At 49.2% G+C, this 24813-nt stretch overlaps 1 protein-coding gene across 5 annotated transcripts; it reads left to right on the top strand.

Annotated features, from left to right (window-relative positions):
* Positions 1–256: 256 nt before the first annotated feature.
* On the top strand, positions 257–24297 carry SLC17A9 (solute carrier family 17 member 9). 5 transcript variants are annotated; one of them, XM_048321704.1, is made up of 16 exons: positions 257–397; positions 1005–1130; positions 8369–8566; positions 9515–9654; positions 10287–10386; positions 11346–11476; positions 12305–12401; positions 13296–13392; positions 15357–15444; positions 15735–15769; positions 16295–16410; positions 16871–16926; positions 17438–17467; positions 17572–17719; positions 23464–23577; positions 24209–24297. In XM_048321704.1, the coding sequence occupies exons 1-15, from the start codon at positions 303–305 to the stop codon at positions 23540–23542; spliced, it is 1536 nt and encodes a 511-aa protein (XP_048177661.1). In that variant the 5' UTR covers positions 257–302; the 3' UTR covers positions 23543–23577; positions 24209–24297. The 5 variants fall into 5 exon arrangements, with proteins under 5 accessions (XP_048177661.1, XP_048177663.1, XP_048177662.1 ...); XM_048321708.1 differs by lacking the exon at positions 1005–1130 and adding an exon at positions 2579–3917 and having other exon boundaries at positions 315–397; XM_048321706.1 differs by lacking the exon at positions 1005–1130 and having other exon boundaries at positions 258–397.
* Positions 24298–24813: the final 516 nt, after the last annotated feature.

Below are 24813 nucleotides of genomic sequence, written 5' to 3'. Positions count from 1 at the left end.
TGGCCGACGGGGGTGTCAGCAATTACCGGAGGAGAGGGAACGAGCAGAACCCCGCGGTTCTCCGGGGCTGGAGGGGGCGAACGCCCCCGCCGCGGGCCGGCACCTGCCCTGCCCGCGCCCTCCGGCTCCGCGGGTTCGAGGCTGCCCGGGGACCCAGACCGGGACCGGCACCGGGCCGGGCGGGACTTCCCGGCACGGCGGGCGGAGGCGGCGGGAGGCGCTGACACGTGGCCGCGGCCCGGCGGGGGAGGGAGCCGGCGGCCGCCGCGATGTGAGCCGGGGAGGCGGAAGGCGCTGCCCGCATGGCCGCGGGGGGCGGCGGCAGGAATGTGCCCCTGGGCAGCGGCCCCCGCGACGGCATGAGGCGGGATGGCGGCGCCGAGCCGTACTGGTCCAGGTAAGGCTGGACCCGCTCCCGCTCCCGGGAAAGCCGCTCCGCTGCTTGCGGCGCTCTGCCGGCACTCCCCGCATGCCCCCGGTCGGTGCCCTCCCGGCCCCGGCACCCCTCGCATCTTCGGGCCCCGCCGCCCCCGCCTCCCGCAGCTCTTGGGAAAGATGCGGCTCCGGGATGGACGGGGTCGGGCGGCCCCCGCACCGCTCCCGGAGAGGCGATTTCGGAGGTGCCTGGTGCTCCCCGTCGGGCCGAGACCCTCCTGTCCCTGTCCCCGGCGCTGCCCTCCGGGAGGGACACGGTCCCACCACCCCGGGTGGTTCCCGCTGTCTCACCCCTCCGGACTCCAGCAGAGACGGTAGAAGGAAGGGGGAAGATAAGGAATTACTGTGAAAAACTGGGGAGGAAAAAACATCTATTTGAGCTTATTTCTGGCCTGTAATCAGTGAATTAAACACCAAACCGTTATGAGGTTCTTATCGGAGTGTTCCAGCGGGGATGTTTGTACTGGCGATAGTCATTCATTAAGATAAAGTCTGGAATAGGAGCTGGGCAGCAGCTAGACAGCATGAACTGCTCTTGATGTAAAATCATTAAAATACTTAAAATACAGGCGAAGGCAGGGTGATCCAGTGTTTGGAGCAGACTGGGACACCTGGGGCAGTGCTACTCCTCTCTGCCACCCTGGGGAAGTCATTCAGCACCAAGACCTCAGGATCAGCCCCTTCTCCCAGCTAAGGTAGGATAAGATGGTGATTCCAAAGTACCATTGGGGCAGCTGGAAGTCATGGTCAGGCTTTTCCAAGCTGGGAGCCCCTGGACTCCCTGTTCTTTAGAAATTTGGCTCGGTTTCAGCTGACTGATGTCAGCTGTGGTGGCCAGCCCCGGGCCTCCCCTTTCCCCCTTGCCTTGGGGTCACACCGTGGTGAACTCGCCCTGGCAGGAGAGCAGAGGGACAGCCACAGGACAGGTGGCACCCGTGCCAATGCACAGGAACATGAGGCCAAGGGCAGGGATTGCCCCCCCTTCCAGCAGCAATCAGCCGCTGGATGAGTTGGTGTTTATCAATTGCTTTCTGCAGTGACAGCAGGCTGATAGCGAGCTTTAAACTGCCGTCCCGAGAGAGGCTTTTCCTGTAGTCAGATTGGGAAGTCTCATCAAATCCACGCTCACCTGAAGAGTAAGGGGGTGGGTCTCAAAGACGACCTTTGGCACAGAGGCTCTTAACATTTGAAGATTCTTTCCCCCTCAAGCGCTTAGGAAAATTCCTTCTCTCTGTCTCCCCCTTGCTAACTTTTCCCTAAGTCTTTGTGAAGTGGGAGTGGTGGGACCCCACACCGGATTTTCATGAAGCAAAACTTTAATTTATATGCTTTTCCTGTAGGAAAAAATAACCAACAACAAACAAAAAAACATTTGACCAGAGCAAGCCCTCCTGTTTCCCAAATCTCTTCGGAAAATGCAAAACGTAGATAACACTTTCCAAAACAGAAGGGATGAAGACAGCCTGTTGATCGAGGCAGACATTTTAAGTGGTTCTGACCGTGCTAAGTGGTGCTAATAATTGAGAGAATCCTGTTAGTGGGAAGGAGGGGCAGGATAACCCTAAGGCCCATCAGATCATTATCTATATTGCTGTCGTTCACAGAAGCTGAGTTCGTGTCCCTACTGTTTAGTGTAGACACACAAGTGGTCACAGCCCTTGTTTGGGGAGGTTTTATGGAGGTTTTATGGCCTAAAGTAAACTGGGCAGGTGGAGGGTGATTAAGGGGGAGCAGAAAGGGGGAATGAGCCACCAGAACATACGAGCAGGTTGGTCAAGTTTTATAAAGTACCTCATTGGGTGGTTTGAAGTAAATTTGGTGGACAGTTTGTGAACAGCATATGCAAATAAATAACTTTCATAGTTTCCAAGTAGCGAATTATTGCCATGGAGGCAAGGTGTTATCAAGTGGGGGAAGTGACATGGGTTCTCCTTTCATGCTCCAACAAAAGACATGCCAGGCAGCCTTCCAAGATCTGTCAGTGCAAGGAGAGATAAACAGTTATCTTGGCAGGTTTATTTTTCCGTCTTTGTTCACGCTGCTTCTTCTTTTGTCCTCCCTTTTTTCAACTGGCTTTTCCTTCCTCTTCCACTGTTCTTGCCTTGTGTTTTATGCTGCCTGCCTTTCCCAAACTTTTCTGCAGGTTTGCAATGGCTCCATTATCACACATCTCTTCCAAGAACAGCACTTGGGGATTTCTGTTTGGGGCTTGAAAAAGCCCTCATGCTTATGTAGCACATCTGGACAGTTAGAGAGCATTTCTTATGTTGATCCTAACATGCCAAAGCAGTTCCACTCGGGCAGCGGATGCGTTCGAGCATCTCTGGTTTAACTGAGGGAAGACCAAAGCAGTGAAAAGAGAAATCAGATGCTGAAGGTTGCACACAAAGCCACCAGCAGATCCAGCAGTGGGTGTGTGGCTCACATTTTGGATGGTGCCTCCAGGAGAGAAATGCAACATGAAAAAGTCACTGTGTCCTGGGAAGCAAATGACTCCTGAAGCCACTCTTCATCTCCCAGCCTCTGGCTACACCTGAAGACAAGGGGTGACTATAGCAGTTTCTTTAAGCTCCAGAGATAAAAGGAGTTCTGGCCACAGTCTGGTCTCCAGTCACCTGATCTTTGCCCAGAGACAGCAGTCGGTTGTTTTTTCTGAGTTCTGTGCCCTTGTCTTTTGTCAACATGATGTTGCAGCTTTAGTTGGGTGGGTTTTTTTTGGTGGTTGGGATTTTTGTTTTACAAGTTCCTCACCCTGGTTTTCATCATGACCTTGCTGAGAACTTTTTTCACGTGGAAAATGTAAGCAGGGCACACATTTCATTCCTGGCTGATCCATGTATGCCCTCAGATCAGTGTGCAAAGCACGTCTCTGCTTTATTATTATGTTTTCTCACCACCTCCACCTGGACTCAACAACTTCCAGCTCATATGAGCTGCTGAAATCTAATTTCATCTTTGCTTTTGCCGAAAGCAAGAAATGAAGAGAGGGAATAAACCCAGAGCTCGCTTGCTGAACACCACTTTGTTGCCATCTGCAGCTCCGTGGAGGGAGCTTGAGCACAGGAGGCGGACAGGAAGCCAGCAGCTTTCCCAGGAAAAAAAGCCCTGTGTCCTCTGTGCTGCTCTTGTTGGCTGTTAACTGGATTGGGAAAAAAAATCCAACAACCCTCCTCTAAACCCCAAAGCTACTTTTGACAGCGACAAATCATTAGCTTGGAGCTGGTCGGCAGCATGACAAAATCAGCTTGAGGAGGGGGGGGAAATTACTCCAAGCCTCTCTCCTGACAAGCACATTAGGTTTTGAAGGAGAAATTATTGAGAAAAACAAAGAGTGAGAAGTGAAAGGACTGTCAAACAGGGTTGAAAATAACAACCTGGGTATTATCTCCTGGCACAGGAGTGTCTGCACGGCTGCTGTGTTGGTGCCACGTCAGTCAGTCCTGCTTGTGGTGGAGGTTGCTGTAAATTAAAGCTATAGGCAGGTAAGGTGGAAAAGAGGTTTTTGAAGGGCAGTGATTCCATGGGACTGGAAATGGGTGATGAGGAGGGAAGTGTTGACATACGGTGGTTGACAGGCCACCAGGCACAGGGGGACCACAGGCACCAGCTGCCTGTGCTGGGGACATTCCCCTGGGAGGTGCCCTCATGCTTGGGCTGCTGGGTGTCCTGGGCTTGGAGCTGGTGGCGTGGCTGGGAGCTCGGTACCACCATGTGGGCTCATCCCATCGTGCCCTCGGGTTCTTGTAGGGTCTGGGGAGTGTCCAGTGCTGGTGGCTGGGATGAGCGAGAGGGCTGAGGGCACTGGGGGTGACTGCACTGATGTGCTCTCCGTGCATCTCCCACAGAACTGTTTCTAATCTCTTTTTAGAGAGGGGAACTGAGGTAGCGATGCCTTCCCCGGGAGGTGGGCGTTGTGCTCTGCTGCTGGTACCTGTGCCCATCCTGTGCAGATCAGGAGCTGCAGCTCCCAGTTCTTCTTCCAGTTATGGAAAACACCCACGGATATTGCAGATGGCTTCTGGCCAAGAGCTGTTGCTGGGACAGGCTGTTCATAGTCTTGCTGTCTAACACAGCTCTCTTACCACCTGAAAATACCTGGCGGCCCAGACTTGTGCCTTGGAGGGGGCTAAACTGGGGCGTAATTGACAGCCTGAACTCCAGAGAGTCCATCTCAACAGTGACCTGCAGTGTCTGCCAAAGCCCTGCAGACTGGGGGAAAGGAGGGAGGCGAGTCAAGAGAAATAAAGTTGAATAAATATTTGCTCTGTGGCATCTACTGGAGAAATTCCTCCAGCAGGAAAACACACTGCAAATAAAGATACCCTGTGCTGCTGGCTCTGCTTCCACTGCCAGACAGCTCAGCTTGGTTTTGCCCCTTTGGGGATCTCAGGCATCCTTAAAAATCCATCCTAACCACTGTGCCCTGAGTGCAGATCTATTTGGTGGGAGCTGGGTCTCAGGGAAATCAAGGGATGCTTCCAAGCAAAGCCATTTCCACACAGTGCCCAAGGCTGTGTTTGGAGGAGGAGAACCAGGAGACATCAGACAGGACTGCTCAAAAAACCACCCAGGAAGAGTCATTAGGGCTTGGGCTAATTATAGTCTGGGTGGTGGTTGGAGGTTTGTGAAATAGGAAGTGTTTCTAGCTGCATGGCTGCTTTGCTCGGTGAAGAGGGTGTCGGTGACATGCAGAAGGGGATGCACCTGCAGTGCCTGTCTCTTGTGAAGAGAAGGGGATGGCGGGTCAGGAGGGCACAGTCTGGGCACTGAGGAGCCACTCCCATCACACAGCACCAAATTAAACAAATTAAGTGGCTCCAGGCAAGCTCCAGTGATTCCCCTGCCAATGGTGTGGAGGGCTGGTCCCTCTCACAGCAGTGTCTGTCACATATAGCCAGGGCTTGGCCTGGACTGGCACAGGGATGCTTGGTGGGAGATGCTTGGTCTGGCTGGTGAATCAGGTGTGGTGGCACCAGTGACAGCAATGTCTGTGATTTCCTGTGCTCTGATTTAGGCTGGTTATCTGCGGCACAGCTTCCCTCTCCCTCCCTCCCTCAGCAGGGGACTCATTAGATTTAATTTATTAACACTGGTGAAGTTCTACTTCTTGGATGGCTGATGTCACCCACGAAAACTTTTGTTTGATTTGTCATTATTCCTTAGTTTTGGAAAGAGAGTTTTAATTCCTGTCTTTGTGCTAGTCCAGGTTCCTCCTGTGTAACCTCTGCTGTTGTTTTGCACTGAGCAGAACGTTGAGTCATCTGTGGCCTCTGTGATAACTATAATTAGGACAAAATGCATTTACAAAGCTCTTTCCTGTGATGCAAGCACATCATTGTCCTTGCAGGGAAATCATTCCTGCCGTGGTTCCAGGTGGGTGTGAGCAGCTACTGATTACATTTGGCACTCCTATTCTTTGCTTGGATTTTCCTAGCTGGATGTGCTGCCTATGGAGGAACTGGTAGTCTGAAGCCATCATTACATTCTCCCCTTGCCGTGAGCATAATCCCTACTGATACAATTAAACACATAGGAAGAGAATATAGAATGTAGCCGTCAAAGGGAGGCGTATCAGTCAAAGAGAACGTTGAGAGTGTGTCATATACCCAGAGACTTATCTAGTGCTTTGGAATAAAAGTAAAAGTCAAGAGAAAAATGTTCCCTGGAGTTTTGTCAGAACATCAACTGGAGAGGAGGCTTCTCAAGAGAAACAGAGTAAAGACTCCTTGAGATGCTTAGGTCTTTTTCTCTCCCTCTTACACCTTGAGGAGCCATACAAGGTTTAGGAAAAAGGAAGAACTGTTGATCTGGTTAATGCTGAATCTGTTTAATCATTAAAATGCTGCTGTGCTCACCAGGATAACTGCAGGTTATTCTGAACACACCAGAATGACTGGAGAGACAGAGCTCAGTCCCACTCCAGTGAAAGCTCATAAAGGTCTCCCTTTGCTGCAGGGGAAAAGCACAATTTAGGAAACTATCTTCATGGCTAAATAATAGAAATACCTCCACACATCACTGGCTGCTGTGCTTTACTCTGTCACCTCGATTGTTGCAGGTTCAATAGCTCAAATTTATCAGTGCTTCGCTGTTGGAGATAACAGAGATTATGGCCCGGACTGGCAGCAGCCCATTTGGGCAGGGCAGGCAGGAGTTGTACCTGAAGTATCCCATCCCTAAGGGCTCTCCGTAAGGTTTTCCATGGCCTGTTATCCCCACCTGCCCTCTGCCTTTGGTGGGGGATTTATACCCAGAACCTCCTGTCCATATTGTCCTGCTGGGGTTTCTGTGACCCAGATGTGCAGTGTCCAGGAGCCTTTGGTTTCCCTGTGCTTTTCTGTAGCAAGCTGGAGTCAGTGGAGCCACTCCAGTGTTCCTGGAGCCAGCTGGGGCTGGTGATTACTAACCAGCCCACCTTTGGTTTTGTAGCAAGTGGAGATATGATTGAAGATAACTTCCTGTCAGGGTAAGCCCAGGAGGGACTCCTGAGAGTGTTTCCCAGCCTGTTCAAATGACTGAGGCACGTCAACCCCTGCTTACTCATTCCTCCAGCAAAGATACGTGAGGTTTGCCAGTTTCTGTGTTATTTTGTGCACTCATGCGTGTGCACAGTAACAAAAGTTCCAACCTTCTAAACACCAACTGAAACACTTCCAGTTCCTCCTGCCAGAGGTTAGCACTGAGCTGCTTATCTGCCTTGTCAAGAAACAGCAATAAATCCACCTCCAGCAGGTTCACCTGCCCACCGTGTTCTGCTTTTCATTGTTCCTTCACCTGCCCCCTGTGACGGCCCATTTACACCTCTATAAATGGGTTTGTGCTGTGTGGGATTAACCCACATTTATCATCATTCCAGCACAGAGAAATCAATGCTCTCTTTGATATAAAAGGTGACCCGGGTTGTTTCCCACATGGAGAGTGGGTGTGTTTAGCAGGGTGGAAAGCCCAGAGATTACCACCCTGGTGCAGTGAATTCCTCTGTATCAGAGAGTCTGTTTGCTCAGTGCTTTGTGCTGTGGCCTCTGGGCATAGAAATAATCAAATACAAATAGTACCCATAGTGGGTGTTCTTACTCAGCTTTTAGCTCTGTAATTCCACTGGCAAAGGGGGGGACCCAAAGTGGTATGGCTGAGGGAAGTCAGAGGCATTTACCTACACCTGGGCCTGATATTTGCAGCAAAATGTGTTTGTTTGCTCCAGAAGCACATCACTGACTCAGAGATGAGAAAATTGCTTCTCATGTACTTCCAGCCTGTAGGTGCCCTTTTCTTGAGGCTGAGAATTCATGCAGCACAAATATATATTCTGTTAACATATTTTGACTCTTATTATCTAAAACTTCTTGTCTGTCCAGGCTTAATCATTTTGCTCCTCTCTCTGAGCTCTTCATCCCCATCATGTCTTGTCTCGCTAAAGAATTCCTGCATATCCCTCCTATTTAGGAAGGGTAACACACAGACCACCTTCCCTGGGGAATGGGTAGGAATGCCAAATAACTAATGTTTGCCACCAAGAGGTGTGTCTCATGTAGGTGCTTCCAGCCTCATGCCCTAACCTTTCCTTTGTTACCTTTTAAAGAACAGTGTCTTGTTTGGGGGAAGAAAAACAAACAAACCTTTCCTTCCTGCCTTTCCATCCATCCACAGCCAGCGATGTCCAAGCAGCCCGTTCCACCTTGCAACCTATGGACAGACATTTGCTGGGGTCAGATAGTGTTTGGGATGAAGATGGCAACGTTCCTAAAAGCCAGCAGATGGGATACACTCTGTGTCAGGACCGCTGTGCCCCAGGGGGGTTGTGCTGACCTTCATTTTATCAAGACAGGCTCGGCTTGCAAAGCAAACCCGACCCCTAAATCCTCGCTGTGCACGGACCCACCGGGCACAGCATCCCCCCTCTGCCCTTTCCCCTTCTTCCTCTCCATCCCTGCAGGCCCGAGTCCCGTGTGTGGACGGTGATGCTGCTGCTGGGGACGTGCCTGCTGTACTGTGCCCGTGTCACCGTGCCCATCTGCGCTGTCGCCCTCAGCTCCTACTTCAACTGGGACAAGAAGCAGTCCGGCGTCGTGCTCAGCAGCTTCTTCTGGGGCTACTGCTTGACACAGATTATTGGAGGACACATCAGTGATCAGTACTGGAATTTATTCTCATGTTTTCTTTTTTTAATGACACTTAGCTTGGTTTTGACCCCTCAGCTCCAGTCTGAGCAGTGGCAGTGCCAGGTTTCACAGTGATGAGGTGGAGGGTGAAGTGTGTCCATGGGGAGACGCTCTGGCTGAGAAGGGATGTGGGTGGTTTAGACTGACCAGATAGAAGCTGTGGATGTCTCATCCCTGGAAGTGATTCTAGGATTCTGTGAATACAGCCTTTTTGATTTTATGTGCCTAGATGATCTTTGTTCAGCACTTTCAGTCTTTCTGCCCTATATTCTCTTGCAGTCTTTTCTCAAGCAAGTCCCCATACGCTGTTTCCATCATGTTTAGAAAAGCCAAGTGTCTCCATTGTATCACATGAATTAAAAACCAAACAATTTCCCCAGCTGGCTGTAAGGGAAGATCTGAATCATTACCTGCTTGAGTCCCTTTCCCCAGCCAGTCTATTCTTGGTGAGAGAGCTTTTCTATGAAATCTTTTGTGAGGAGCACATGCCTGGAAGGGGAGCACGATCCGTGCAGTGCACTGTGCTGTTTAATCAGGGTCCTTAATAGTTTGCAAGAAAACACCCGGAAAAACCTCAATGGTAAAAGGCAGAGCTGATGCGAAAGAGCAAATGGAAAACACCATCACTGGTTAAAAGAAGCAGAATGGTGGCAGCAGTTGGGCTTCCCCTCCACCACCATCAAGACTTGAGTGGCTCAGTGCTGTGAGAGCTCTGGGATCACTGGGGTTGGATGGGCAGTGCTGGCAGGAGGTGGGAAGGGAGGAGGTCAGAGCTACTCCCCAAGGGCCAAGAGAAGAACAAGTTTGACAGAAAGGTTGCTCTTAAAAACAGGCTAAACTGGGAAGGGCACTTGAGTCTTGACTGGAGGACTTTGCCCTTTTGCCCTCCTGTCTTTGATAATGTGTTTTCTGTCTTCCAGAATAGGAGGTGAGAAAGTCCTCCTGCTTTCAGCATCAGCCTGGGGGTTCCTCACAGTCCTCACCCCACTGCTCACCCACATCACTTCAGCCCATCTGGTTTTTATGACCTCCTCTAGGTTCCTCATGGGGCTGCTGCAAGGTGAGACCCCCATCCTGAGTGTGTCTGTGTGTCTGCCTGTTCAGGGGCTTCCTTGCACAGAGGCTCATGTGCAGCACGTTCAGATGCAAATCCTGTGGTTTGCAGTGCATGAACTGTTCCCATGGGTGTCTGAGCAATTCTCTGCCTCAAAACTGCCTCCACATCCACAACTTCCATGGGAAAACACAGTGACATTTCGAGAGAAAGTCACTGACAAGTCATTGCCCTGTAGAAATCCCTCTGCCAGACAGGGGCTGCTGGCTTCAGAAACCATCTCTGGTCGTGTTTGGTTTTCCACATTTTTAAACTTCAAAGCAGTCAGAGAAAATTTGCCCTTGCCAAAACTTTTGGATAATTTGGGGTGATTTTCCTTCCCTCTTGCCAAGCTGCAGCACTGGGAAGTGCATTGGCACTGATGGATTTACAGTAGCAGTGGTGATGATGAAATGGGATTACAGAGAAGGCACCAACAAGCCTTTGATGGCGATGGATCCACTTGGTTTATTTTATATCCCTGTTGTGAATTCACCAAAGGTTTTGCTGCTTTGTCTCAGTGTTTAGCTCACTCTGGATCTTTTAAATTTGATTTTGGTTTGCCTTACTGCTCCCTGCCTTGCTCCTGTTTCTCTCAGGAGTGTACTTCCCATCTCTGGCCAGCCTGCTGTCCCAGAGGGTCCGGGAGAGCGAGCGAGCCTTCACCTACAGCACAGTGGGGACTGGATCCCAGTTTGGGTGAGTTCAAAGGCCTGTAAGCAGCGAGTGACAGTCTCTGGACATCGTGTGTGATGAAATGCCGTTAAATAGTTGGAGGCAAAACTCACAGCCCAAAGTACATGTGGATTCATGGGTCCTCAAGGACTCCGCCTGCAGCTGAGGAAGCCTCAGGCAGTTGCTGTCCTGCCTGTCAAGGATTTATGTAGTTTTCTCTTTCTTTTCAAACCAGACTTTGAAGACTGTTTGCAACATTTAATTACTATGGGAAACAGCCCAATTCAGTAGGAAGAGCAAGGGTCAGCCTGACACTCGTCACCTGCACTCTGATAGATGGGAAGAATAGAACTTCTCCATCTCTGCTGATCTCCATCAGAATTTCCTTTCTAAATGGAAGGGTTGCTTAAAAGACAAATAGAAATACTACTGTGTTGAATCACTTCATTTTCCAGTGTGCTCATTTCTTTTGCTGCTTTATACATTCTCTGAGATACTGCACACCAGAAACCTCCTTTTCTTTCCTCAGTGACCATTTTTCAGTGTGGGGCAGGTGAGGGTGAGGTCCCTTTGGGATTTCTGCTGCCAGTGAGGATCTGGCCCGAGATGCCACTCAGGGAACAGGACAGGCTGCAGAGCCATGGTGGGACTGGTGGCAGCACCCACACATGCAGTGACAGAGAAATTCTCCCCTGTGAGGGTGCTGAGGCCCTGAGGTTGCCCAGAGAAGTTGTGGCTGCCCCTGGATCCCTGGAAGTGTCCAAGGCCAGGTCAGACAGGGCTTGGAGCAACCTGGGAGAGTGGAAGGTGTCCCTGCCCATGCAGGGGGTGGAACAAGATGAGCTTTAAGGACCCTTCCAACCCAAACTATTTTAGGATTCTGTGGTTCAGTGACAGCAGCGTTGACCCCAGGGAGTCTCCCATCGATGTGCTCAGTCTGAGCTCTCAGCCAGGGCAGTAAATCCAAGTGGTTTCCCTTGCAGAACGCTGGTGATTGGTGGTGCAGGATCTCTCCTCCTGGACTGGTACGGCTGGGAAAGTGTTTTCTATTTCTCTGGTTTGCTCACTTTGCTCTGGGTTTATTGCACCTGCAAATACCTCCTGAGTGAGAAAGGTGAGTCCAGCTGCATCCCTGGGGCTGACAGTGCTCCCGAGGATCTGGGAACTAAGTGATCCCTCTCCATTATTTTCATTATTTTCTGCAAATTCTGTGTGTTTCCAAGATCATGCCTGTTTTTACGCAAAGGCCTTTTGCTCAGATGTGTTCTATAATACACGCTGTGTCTCACCCAAGATCCCCAACCCAAACATGAGGATTTGAGCTCTTGCAATGCTGATTTCGTATTTCAAGTCCCATGCTGGATTATATCATTGCTAAGAGCCTGATGTGGCTCCTCAGTAGTCTTTAAGCACCAGCGAAAACACAAAACAGAGCATGATCTTCAAAGTGGATTAAGCTAAAGCAGGGCAAGATACTTACTCCAAACTAAGAGCATCTACACATAGAGCTTTTAAAAACCAGTTAATCCACAATATCTCTTCCCAAATAACTGCCTAGGAGTAATTCCACATATGGACAAACCATTACACCTGGCTACAGCATTATTAGGGTGAGTGTGGTATGTAGGAGCGCAGCTCACTGGGAGCTGGGTGTGTGCCTGGTGCTGGACAGAATCCAAACCTGGTCCCTGCCAAGGGTCTTTTCTTTAATTACAAAAGAGATAAAACACACAGGTGTGAAGGTGGCTGGATGGGGAGGGGTGTGGAAAAATTTTGGTCAGTGTAACAAGGTGTTTTCATGAGCTTTCAATGCTGGTAGAGCCAAAAAAACGAGGGTTAGGAGGAGATTAAAAGTGGTTGTACAGCAGTATCCCAGGGCTGCCTCCAGCTGCACAGACAATTACTGACCAGAGCTTTCCTTTGGATGTTTTCTTCCCTGCAGAGCTCATCATCCCCATAGACTATTTAACGAGAGGCCTCTCGATATCCAAGCAGACCAAAGTTCCCTGGAAGCAGCTGTTTAGGAAGGCACCGATCTGGTAGGCAGCTGCGTGCATTGGCCAGGCTGGGAGCATCCTCCTTTTTCTCCTCTCTGGGCTTATTTCTTCTGCCCCTGTGGTTTTTGTCCACTTATTTATATATTTTGAGAAGCAGAACCAGTTTTCTAATTCCTTCTGTATAAATAAAGAACTGAAAAGGTGAGCTTGGCAAAGGTGGTTTATGTTCTATCCAGAGGACTCAAATGTTACTGGCAAATCTTTCTCCCTCCCAGGCTGTTCCCCCTGGATGAGTCCTGTGCTCCTCCGGAGTGATATTTTCCACGGATCTTGTTAGAAATGCTGATTGTAATGGGCTCCTAAGAAGTGCTGCTCAGGGGCACTGGGTGGCACAGGCTGTGTTCTCATTGCTGGCAAACATCTTTTTAATGGCCATTTTTCCTTTGGGATGCTGCAGTGGGTACTGAAGCTCATCCAAGCGTGTTCCCAAGGGCTGTTTTAAGGCGGGGAGGAGGAGGATGGGGCTGCAGGGCAGCAAACCCATTCCTGCCTTGAATAACAATGGAGCTACTAACAAATCCCTAGAAAACCCTAAACAAAACCTCTCGGAGCAGGAGGGCTCTTGCAGGGCTGGAAGGGACCGGTGGGAAATGCAGTGGCATAATTAGCGCTTCAATTAACCTTGCCTGGCCCCGGGGCTGTGCGACGGGCATCGAAGGAACCAGCTGCAGGGAGAAAGCTGAAAGGAGTGGTTATCTGTGACAAAAATCTCAGAAATCTCAGGAAGCCAAAAGGAGAAGTTATCCACGACGAAAATCCCAGGAAGCGATTGCAGTGCTGCGAGGGGTTTCTGTTAGGAGCTGGAATAGCGAGTGCTATTGCCCCCCAGCGTGACCTGGCACTGCTGATGGTTTCCTCTCGGCTGTTTGTTTTCAGGGCTGTCATCATCGCTCAGCTCTCCACGGCCAGCACGTTCTTCACTCTCCTCTCCTGGCTGCCAACTTTCTTTAAGGAAACTTTTCCCGGCTCAAAGGTGGGTTGGCTCCGAAGCAGAGGCACTGCTGGGCACCTGCCAAAAGGGGCTGGATAGGGAGGAAGATGATGGCAGAGGGATTTGGGGAGGGCAGGCTGGGAGGCAGGAGGAGCTGGGTGGTTTCCCTGTGGGGCTGGGAGCAGTGGCACCGCTGCGTGTGCTTTTGGAGATCTCTCCAGGTTGCAGAGGCTGGTTTCTAGTTGCTTGTTTAGGGATGCTGAAGGGTACCAGAGCTGGGGCACTCTCCATATAGGGAAGAGCAGGTTGTTTTGGGTTTTAGACTGCTTTTCCTCTGGTTTTCAATTAGCACAAAGCTCATGACATTATGCTGTTGCAAATAACCACCATTCACTCCTAGTTTTTTATGGGGTTTTTAACTGGACTAACATTGTACAGCTCAGATCTGCCTGTGAAAATTATAATTACCATTAATAATGTGTACTTCAGAAATACTACAAAAGCTCTCTGCTCAGCACAAATGATACTCCCATTTTTCAGAAAGCCAGGTAATACTCATCTGGGCTGAGAGCTGGTATTTCATCCTGTTCTCAGAAACTCAGGCAGTCTTTTCCACAATGGCTCTGTTAGGTTTTACAATTTCCAGAGCTGCTTACAAATGCCTTTTCATATTACACATGTAAAGCTCTTTATGGCATACTTGATATTTATATTAAAATCATGTGTTAAACCAGCAAACATATTGTTGTGACAAGATCTGTGCACCTCGAGTAATGTGCTTGTGCAGCAGTAATTTACCATCTGTTAAGCATTATATCGTGGTGCCCTTATGTAAGATGCTCTATAGAGTGCTCCTGCAGCTGATAATCGCTTCATGCAGTTTAAAACAGGGGCTGAGGCAGGTTGATTCTAAAGGATGGGTGATAATCCCTAATGCAGGGAACCTGTGTCACCTGCTGGCCGAAATCCCTTGCTGCAGGTGAGCTGGGCAGCTGCCTGTGGCCACCTGAGTGAAGGTGATGGAGGGTTTGGCTCAGGGTGATGGGCTGTGGGAAAAGACAAGGTTGGGATTGACGTGCTGAGCAGCCCCCGCTGGTGTTAACAGACAGCAGAAGCACCACCCCACAAAGCCCATGGGGTAACATTTTCAAAAATGACCAAGACCCAGATTTTAAAGGCATGGAAAGGTGCAGAGGGACCCTGGTGTGATTTCCAGGAGCAGCTTTAACAGGACTATTCAAAATCAAGATTATTCTGCCCTCCCACACATCCCGAAGTCAGAGAGGAAGGGAGATGCCTGCACAGGGTGGTGGGCTCTGAGCAAAGGGGGGATGCTGGGGGGGATGGATGAATAGGTTGAACCAGCTGAGATGAAATCCAGCCCAGCCCACACTGATTTCAGCTCCTGTGGGATCTGGGCACCAAAGTGCCCCTGAGCAGCTGTAATCCAGCTGACCAGTAATCATCTGTGATTACAGCTGCAGCCCACTTAATTGAAAATAGGCCGAAGGATGCTGCTACCCATAATGTTACCTAATCCTGCCATTAGAAAATCCGGCTATGCTCCCTCAGCCTCACACAGTAACGCTGCTAACGAGCTGGAAGCTGCTGGAAATTTTGCCAGCAGCTTTGCTGGGGACCCACAGGAAACCTCCACTGCTCTGTGGCTCCCTGCCACATCATCTTGCTGAGCAGTAAACTTTGCCACATTTAATCCCTCTTCCCCAGCGTTTTCTGCCTCTCCCCTGGATGCAGCATTGCTGGGGAAGAGGGAAAGACAACAAATCTACAAATGCTACAGCCCTGTGATGCACCTGCCCCCTTACAGAGCTTGGAGTGGGGCATGGTGCAGCTGAGAGCTGGCTCTGCAAAGGGGGTAGAGATACTGCAACGAGTCCTGAGTGCTTCATTATTTCTCCTTTCTACAGGTACCACAGACTGCCAGAATATTTGTGAGCAAACTCAGCTCTGACAACAAATCTCTCTTGATTTTCACTTCTTTTCAGGGTTGGGTGTTTAATGTAGTCCCCTGGCTGGTTGCAATTCCGACAAGCTTGTTCAGTGGATTTCTGTCTGATCATTTAATCAATCAAGGTGAGAGCTCTTTTTGGCTTTTCCTCAGCTCTTACATGATGTGGGAAGAGGACCTGGGTGGGAGCAGGTGGGCTTGTTGGTAGGGAGAAGTCCCAGCAAATAGACAATGTGAGGTTCTGATACAAAAGCAGAATAAATTCTCCAGTCTCCAAATCCCATCCACGTCGATCTCATTCGTAACATCCACCTGGAGGTGAAATCTGGGCATCTGAAATCTACTTATGTTATAGTTTCCTGGCTGGACAGCAAGGTGAGCTGTGCTTAACTCCAAGTGTCCCTTTTTTTTCCAGGGTACAGAACCATCACCATTCGTAAGTTCATGCAGGTAAGAGAGCTGAAGTTGTGGGAGAGACACCTGAGCTACCAGTTAAACTCTGATAGCTTGGTAGACCTTGTATGGGGGTTATAGGTGGAAAAAGGAAAGATTTTCTGGCTTTGCACATTAACTGGTGGTCAGGGTGTATGTGAAAGGAAATCCAGAGGAAAACCCTGGCTGAGGAACAGAGCGTGGACCAATGGTATCATTGAGCACAGTGAGTGCTCTGAAGGGGTTCTCCTTCACAACCTGTCCCTGGTCATTCCAAATGACCCCTTAGATACTGAGGAAGCAGCAATAACAGGGTGAACAGAAATAGAAATGCTGGGTGAGAACACAGTGTATCCTCTGCTCTGCAGCACTGCATCCCTCTGGACAGACTTCTGACACAGAAGGACATTGGGGAAAAAAAAGAGAAGCACCTGGTGCACACTAACTCTTGCTATTGGAAAAGGGAACAGTTTGTTCATGGCAGGAGTTGCTTTCTTCCTTAGAGAAAACGTGCTGTGGTGTTTAATTTCTCCTTTTTTCCAGGTCATTGGCTCTGGCGTCTCAAGCATTTTTGCTTTGTGCCTGGGCCAGACCTCCAGTTTCTGCAAAGCAATAGTGTTTGCCTCAGCCTCAGTTGGACTGCAGACCTTTAACCACAGGTAAGGAGAGCCATGGGGACAGTGGCCCTCAGCTGTCCTGCACATGTGGCATTTTGGGGTCTCAGAGGAGGCTGCCTCCGTCCTGACTGTGAGAACAAGAACTGGCACTTGCCTGAGCATTGTGTTTGGGACTCTGCGAGGTTGGTGGAGTTTAGTGCCCTGTGGGTTGGAAATGATGCAGCAAACCTCTAGCGTGGGGAAGGGCTTGGACCAGCCACTATGAGGGAGATAGAGCAGGAGGGGAATTGCATTGCAGCACCTCTGAACACTTGGAGTTGAATTGTTTTCCTTCTGATACTCACCTGTGCTGCTTCGCTCTCAGCTTCTTCTTTCTCCTGCCAGTGCTACTTCTTGTGCAGGACCTTTCCTTGTGTTTGACAAACCAAACTGAGTAGATGACAGGAAAGCAGTCTATTCCATTCAAACAGCCATTTATTTCCCCCCCTCTGTTTCTCACCAGTGGCATTTCAGTAAATGTGCAGGACCTGGCCCCCTCGTGTGCTGGCTTGCTGTTTGGTAAGAATTCTTTGGGGCTTCTGTGGGGGGGACATGGTCACCAGCATCATGTTTTGAGGAGGAGCAGCTCTGGGCAGTGTCTACTCTATGTGTGCAGTCTCAGCTTCCTTCTGTGATAAACCTGCCAGTGCTGGGGGCAGATAACAGCACCAGGGGGCCTTTCTTATATCTGTGAGGAGCTCTGCTGCACCCAGGGCTGGCCTGGGGCTGTGTCAGTGGTCTCTGTCAGTTGTCCAGAGAAGCTGTGGCTGCCCCATCCCGGGAAGTGTTCAGGGTCAGGTGGGATGGGGCTTGGAGCAGGGCTAGTGGAAGGTGTCCCTGCCCATGGCAGGAGGAAGGAATGAGATGTGCTTTACAGTCCATCCCTGCTCAAACCAGTCAGTGATTCCATGATGAGAAAGACATTTTGCCCGACATGCAGATGGGGGGTTGGTGGGAGCTGTGATGAAGCCACTCATGTCTGTGGGTTTTCACAATTTCTTTTCACACCATTTCTCTCTTTTCTTTCCAGGGGTTGCAAATACAGGTGGAGCCCTCCTAGGTAAAGTACTTTCCTGCAGCTATCCTTTCCTGGGGAGCCCTCTCCCTGCAGAGGGCAGGATCCAGCCCAGAGCCTTTGCATGTTTCTCTTCTCTCTGGCTGCAGGGGTCATTTGTGTGTACCTGGCTGGATACCTGATCGAGACCACTGGCTCCTGGATTTCTGTTTTCAACCTGGTGGCTGCTGTGAACAGCATTGGGCTCTGCACATTCCTCCTGTTTGGAGAGGCCCAGAGGGTGGACACAGACTCTGTGTATGTGGATCTCTAGGGATGAGCTCAGGAAGCAGCTGAAGGACAGAAGAGTGTCACATCTATGGGTCATTCTTGCACAAGTGCCAAAGAACTTTTTTTTTTTTAGGTGTTTTTAACAGGAAAAAAAAATGCTGAAACCAAGTACATAATGGGTCTGGATGAAACCCATGGGAGGAAAGAAATTTAGAGTTCATTTTTTTGCTCAGGGCTGTAGCTGGTAGCTTGCAGAGCCATCCAGCTCAACATCTCCAGTGAGGATACGGTCTGTGGGACCAGTTTGTCCCAGTCTGTGTCTAGTGGACAAATAGCCTTGTGGCCAAAGCAGCTGACCTGGCCTGTCTCCCAAGGCTGCTGTGGTTCCATTCCCTCCCGAGGGGAGCTGCTGCTCTATGTGGGAGTGGGGCCCCCACGCTCTGCTGTCCTGGGACCGCCTGGCTCTGGAGCTGCTGTGCCACCAGGTGTCCTCTGAACATCCCAACGAGTACCTCTGACCTTAACCCCCGCACGTGCCTTCATTCTGCAGCCTGCTCGGCAGGTACCAGCCAGGATTCCAGGGCTGTGAGATGAATTCCAGGCTTCCCTTCAGGGAATGTGTGCCCTGGACCCGGGGCCATGGGGCTGTTTCAGTACTGCTGTCACGGAGCTGGGAGGCTCCAAGCCAAGCCTGGCTTTGCTCAAGGGCTTGAGGTCTCCCTTCCATCCCTGGTGGGTTCACCCCAGCCCTGAGCCCAGGTGGACCAGCTCCACCATGATAGCAGAGCTAAGCTGTCCCCCGGGGTCAGGCTTAGCTGGGCTGACCTTGCCGTGCAGCAACAGCTGAGGAATCCCCCTGGAGCTGTTTTGTCAGATGCTGTGAATGTATGGGAAGAACCAGTCACACTCTGTGCTGTGGATCTACAACTCCCAAATGCTTTCTGCATGATTAGATGTTCCCTCCACATGCTCACAAAGGGCCGAGGGAGACTTTCCAAAGAGCTTGGCATGGGCAGGTTTTGTTTCTGTGTTAAGCATAAATCAAATTTCTGCATTGGGCATCTACAAGGATGTGGATCCCTGTGGTTCCCTGTGTCAGAGGGAAATACTTGGCTGTAGACACCTCTGAGCCTGAATGTCTTAAGTTATTTATAAATATTTTAAAATTTAAGCACCAAATCCTGTATTTATGTACTTGAGGCCTGATTCTGCATGCTTGTTTTGAGTGGTATTCCCACCAAATCCAACACTCCTTTCTCGAAGGGGACGATCTACCAGCCTCCAGTGTTTGGTTCTGGGGGATCAATGTTAAATGTGAATTTCATATTAAAGCAATTCATTGCCTCTTCTCCCACCCCTTGCTTGCAGCCCTAAAGGATCCCTTGGGTTTCTCTAGTGCTTACCAGAAAATTCCGACTGAGGAGCAGATTGCCCAAGGACCTTGCAATGCAGGGAAAACTATAGGTTCAGGTGAAACACACCACCCCCCCCCCCCCCCCCCCCCCCCAATTATCTTCTTCCTCACCTTTTGTTTTGGCCAAATTTCTTCTTGGAAGACTGTTGGAGCCATGCAAAGTTTCTGAATAGCCTGGCTTGTAGTGAAAATACTGACAGCCTTTTAATTGCAGAGACACTAATGGGTATCGCTAAGCTGAGCTGAGCCCCTTACCGGGCAGATTTAGAGATACGGATGCAGCTGCCTGATGTCTTCCCAAGAGAATAGAGAATCAATGTGGCCTGGCTGGGGACAGAAAGATAAGAAAGTTTTGGGTTTTTTTTTTTCCTGCTTCTGTGCTCTTTTTTGTCTAAAAGGCTGTTTGCTGCCATAGGCACTGTATCGGGGTGCTGCAGTGCTGCAGAGCCAGGACCCAGGAAGGCTGCTGGGAAGTCTTTAAATCAGTGGGTAAATTGGGAAGAACACCCAGTAACAACAAACACAAACACAGCCAGGCTTGCCAAGGAGGCCCGAGGCTGTGCAGCCTTCTCTGTCAGCTTGTCCTTTGTCCAGTCTGAGCAGATTGCTTGCATGGCCTTTTCTGCAGTGACACAGAAAAAAAAACCTCCTGGGTTTTGTGAGGTTTTAGAGTATCTTCCCTGGCCGTTCAGAGCTGCAGGTCAGGAGCACAAGGAGTCAATTCTGCTTCTCTTTGCTGGTTGCACCATTTCTTGTGGAGGAGTTGATGAGTTTAAATCACTCACATTTGAATCAGGCTGCTTGGCCACCCCTTGGATCTGCCAGCTGGGAAATTCGGAACTGATCTTCAAAGGAAAGTGGTTGGCTGTGGCTTCTCTGTGAATCCAGCTAACATTCCAGTGAGCTGTCCAAGTTATCTGTCTCTGTAACTGGCCAATAAGTTAAATATTTGACCTACACTTGAGGCTGAGGTTTCATGATCATCATACCTCCTTGGTGAAGTATTGATTTTGCATATCTGTACTGTTATTTGTTTAAGCCAAAGCTTGTGGTCTGCGAGTTTTTGTTATGGAAGGACCTAAAAAAAATAAAGGCAGCAACTCATTTGCAAACTCTGCTTTTCCTTTGGCTGCAGAGGTGTTAATTTGTGTGATCAGTGAGGGACAGAGGAGTATATTTGATGTGATTATCTCCCTAGGGAGAGTATCAGGGCTGTCAGATTTTCACAGCATCCTCACATGTGCTTGTACATCAGACTCGGAGTCTTCTACATCTTCTCACTGATTTTGGAAAAATGAATGAAAAGCTGCCTTCAGCAGAGCTGTGGTCAGTACTCCATCAGCAGCCATGACCCACTATCACTTGTTAAGAGTAATGACACAAACGAAGTGGTTCTCGGGTGAGTTGGGACACACCCCGCAGGCGGATCACCTTCCACATGGTGATCGTGCTAAAAAAATAAAATAAAAATACGTTTCCACCTTTTTTTTATTATCCTCACTGATAGGTTCGAGCAGATGCCAACAGAGGGAGCTGTGAGATCTGGGATGTGGCAGCTCCTGGCCGGCGAGAGCTGCCGAGCCCGGCCCTGGCACAGCTGGCATGGGTAGCGTGGCTGGTGCGGATAGTTTGGGTGGCATATCTGGCAGAGCCTGGCCCTGCCCGCCAGCAGCCCTGACTGGTGGCTCTCGTGGCTGGAGCTGCCTTTGGGAGCTCCAGGATTTGCTGTCCCAGCGTTCCCTGTCATGCCTCACAGGGCAATTGCGCAGTTATTGTAGGGATGGAAAGTTTTGGAGACATTTTAAAAGGAGAAATAGCCATTAAATGAATTTTAACACCTCATCGGTAAGGTCATGTAATCGAGAGAGTATCTCTAAGTACTGCAGACTCCTCTAATTTTCTCCTCATTGTGATCAGAACAAAAGCCAACATGAAACTTGGCATGAAAATGATGCTGAGGATAATTTAGCAGAGTGCAAGTTATCTTCAACTTCCCCTGTCCTTTTGCTCTCCTTACAGAGGTATCAACAACCTCTGACATGCACATTTGAGCTATTTTGACCTTTTAGGTCATTCAGGTGATTTAAAGCTTTTCAGCTCTAAGAAGCTGCAGACCCACCTTAAACCCTGCTCTGTTCTCCAACTGTGCAGAGCCTGAGCGAAAAGAAGGGTTTGGTATTTTTGTCTTTTTCGTTTCTTTAGTATTTTCTCTCCTCTTTTTTCTTTTCTTTTTTTAGTCTTTTTTTCTGCCACATTCCTTAAATTGTCGGTGTCCCAGGTTGGGTCTCAGCTTTCCAGCCTGCCCTGAGCGAGCAGGGACAGGCACAGTGCAAAAGGGCCTTAAAGACTGATCAGTGACAGGTACCTTGTATTGCTGCTGGGGGTTGGTTTGTATTTAAATTGTTTGGGATATATTCCATAGCTGGCTGGAGATCATTAGACGGATCCCGTTTCATTGCAGTTTGCATAACACTAAATCAATAAACACATTCAAGCAGATGGAAAGCAAAACACAGGAGGAAAGTAGCACTATTTGGAGGAGAAAAGGGATAGCAAAGAGCACTCCTCGCTGATAGTTTTGCTTGGAAAACACAAGCAGATGCTCTCACAGCAGAGACCTGATCTAACATCCACCTGGCAGCTCCCCAGGGCCAGGACATGCCCCAAAGACAGCAGCTCTCAAAGGGCACCCAGTCCTGTAACAAGCGAAATATCACCGTTTATTGCAGCCATGACCTACTGCGTGGCATGTAATGAGGAATTTTCCATTTCAAACTTTAATGCAATAATTAAGATGTCCATTAAGGTCTTTACAGTTTGGCTGCTTGTAATTAAAAATAGGGGGATGGGGGGGCAATGGCAGGGAGCTGCAGTCCAGGGCATTAAGCTCCCACCGGCAGCTTCAAGTGCTCTCCCCTTTTCTTCCCTATTTGGTTTCTCTCTTTAAAATAATTTCTCTGGATTTGTTTGTGACTGTCCCCAGAGCATGAAAAACACATGAAGAGCAGTCTTAGTTCCCACAAGTACAACTTGGGTTTAAAAAAGAGCTTTTACCTTCTACCAACACCTCCAAAATACCGATCCTCCTGAGGTGCAGTTCTTGGGGGTGTCTCTGAGCAGTGCCAGGGGTTTTATGCTCCGGTTGGTTTCCAGACGGGTGTAGCTCCTGCTTACACAGTTCCTGATGCAGGATTAAGGGTGGGGGTAGGTTTTAATCCAATAATGGAATGAGAAGAAACCCCCATATAAACCCACATCTTCCAGAGTGTCTCTGCTCCTGGTAGGCCAAAGTCCCATTATCCAGTAATTGGATTTGGCCTCCTAAAGCAGGACTGAAATACTGTAAAATTTTGTTCCCAAATCACCAGATTTTTGCAAAGGATTAACAAAAATTAATGATTTGACTGAGGAAGTAGCTGCCAGGAAAGCTTTGGCTGATCCCTTGAATCCCTTCCCAAATTGCTTTCCCTGTACAACTCCCAATTTATGGGTGACTCGCTCTTGCTCCTCCAAACACTGGGCACGATCTTGTGCAACTTTGACATTTGTTATTCTCTAAAAAATTGTTTTTAATTTCATCTCCAAAGGAAAAAAATAAATTGCAATCCCACTTCCATGGAAGACAATGGAAAGATACACGTGTAGCAATTACCAGGAGGATTTTGCACAAAGAATTAGCAACCTACTCGTGCATGTCCTGCATTCTCATTAAAGGCAAACTGTTTGTGGGTGACAGGGGATTTTCCTGTGCAACCATTTAGGCTCGTTGCAGCTGTTAAATTCCTTTCATGTCGGGTTTTTTCGCCCCTCTCCTACCAAGTTTCAGACAAACCCACTCATTTACAGCCTCTCCTGTGTGTGAGCTACAGGTGAGGTGGATGTTCCATGAATCTCATCCTCAGCCCTTCAGATGCTCAGAGCTGGTGCTGGGCACAGGAGCCTTTCTATGTTTTGCTCTAATTTTGCCCCAAATGTGCCCATAAACCTGGTGTCACAAATTTCCTGGTTTCAGTCACCTTTGTGTGGTTTTGCTGCTGAGATCAACCTGCTCCTCAGAGCCTGCAGATCTTCTCTGCCTCCTCCAGCATCTTCCCTCCAGCTCCTCCATTCCCTGCCCCATTCCACAAAACCACTTGGCAGGTTTGGGGGAGCAGACAGGGCCCCCATGTGTCCCCAGGCTCATGGGAGGGAGGATGTGTCCTCTTATTGTGCACCCCAGACCCTGGTAATTTACTGGTTATTTAGCAAAATAAACCCCCTGAGCAAGAAGTATTATCAGCAGGAGCATAATCAGATATCAGAGAGGAGGTCTTCAGATGAGTAATTTATTGAGATCTCTTATTTCATTTTATTTCAGCCTATCTGGGACACGACTGTGCTTTGGAAAGGGCTGGAAGCTGCAGTTCCCACTGCAGGAGCCACCTGGACCAGCGTAAACCCCCATCCTTGCAATCTCATTTTGCAGAAACCTGTAAGTAGGACACGCACTGCAACAAAGTGGTGACCTGAGAAATGTTTGCACAGCCCTGGGCTGTCCTTCCAGGAGAGTCAGGGCTGGTGGGACACGGGCTGCTCTGCACCTGGACACAGGGTTTGGATCCAGGACCACAACAAACCTTTCAGAGTGGTACCTGTTCTCTGGGGATTTTGTGCCTGGACTCAGCTGGGAGTACAACACCCAAAGTTTGCCTTAGCACCCACCCTTTTCTGGCAGCTTTAATGCAGAGCTAAATACTAGAGCATGAGGAAGAAATGGCATATTTTGGCATTGCCCAGGGGCTCCAGTGTTTGCAAGGGAATCTTTACCACTTGCCTGTAAGAACGTGTCACTCCTCTCACCAAAGACATGGCTTTCTCTCTTTTCCTTAAGTGCAGTGCCAATTTTTTATCCTCTTCTGTTCATCCTCTCCCTCCTCCTCCTCCTTGGAGATTTCTGGATTAAAGAATAAAGCAGGGAATTGATTTCCTGAACGTGCATTAGAGAGGATTATTGCAGGAGATTCATCCGTGTTTGGTGGATTAATATTTTCAGGGAAGCAGCTCCAATCTCAGCCAATACTTCTCTCAACATTCCCTGAACCATTTTTTTTTTTCTTTTTCAGGCAAGAAAGAGCATTGGGAATGGGAGGAGACAGAGAGCAGAGGTTCTCAGCACTGCTTTTGAGTTTTGGAACCTTTTGTAACAACAGCATTTCTCATGTAAATAAATGAAAGGTCATTTGTGTGAATCCTGCTTTTTCTTTACTGTGCTAGTAATAAAAAATAAAATCAGACACATTCCAGGCAGGCACAGAAGTCACTCCAGCACCAGGGAATCAGGGAGAAATCTCTGTGTAGCATCACTTGCCACCAGCAGCACCCTCTGAGAGAGGGAGACAGCATCCAAACTAAATGGGGCTCTGTCCAACCAATTAATTTGTTTGCTCTACACAAACACAGCAGATCAAGGGTCTATTATGTTATAGGAGCAGTCTGTGAAGTCTTCATAGCAATGAATATCTCCAAATTATGCTTCAGAGGTAACAACTAAAGTGGAGCCAAAGCTCCCTCCCTCCTGGTCTCTCTCACACATGGAGGAGACACTGTTTGTAATTGAGCAGAAGAGGCAAAACCTCTTCCCAGGAGAGGTGGAGGCGAGTCAGCCCCAAACCCTAATTGAGACCTCTGAGACAAGCCTTTAGATGTCAACCAGCTGGACAAACAATGG

The sequence above is a fragment of the Corvus hawaiiensis genome, chromosome 17 (genome assembly GCF_020740725.1).
Source record: "Corvus hawaiiensis isolate bCorHaw1 chromosome 17, bCorHaw1.pri.cur, whole genome shotgun sequence".
Taxonomy (NCBI): domain Eukaryota; kingdom Metazoa; phylum Chordata; class Aves; order Passeriformes; family Corvidae; genus Corvus; species Corvus hawaiiensis.
Note: the sequence above shows the minus strand (reverse complement) of the source record. Positions and strands in the feature narration are given on the sequence as shown.

What these genes read in the sequence shown, in the direction of transcription:
- SLC17A9 (XM_048321704.1), top strand. Translation starts at nt 303, where the DNA reads ATGGCCGCGGGGGGCGGCGGCAGGAATGTGCCCCTGGGCAGCGGCCCC. An exon ending in AAACTTTTCCCGGCTCAAAG is followed by an intron (nt 13,393 to 15,356) that starts GTGGGTTGGCTC and finishes ACTTCTTTTCAG; the next exon opens with GGTTGGGTGTTTAATGTAGT. An exon ending in CTGCAGACCTTTAACCACAG is followed by an intron (nt 16,411 to 16,870) that starts GTAAGGAGAGCC and finishes GTTTCTCACCAG; the next exon opens with TGGCATTTCAGTAAATGTGC.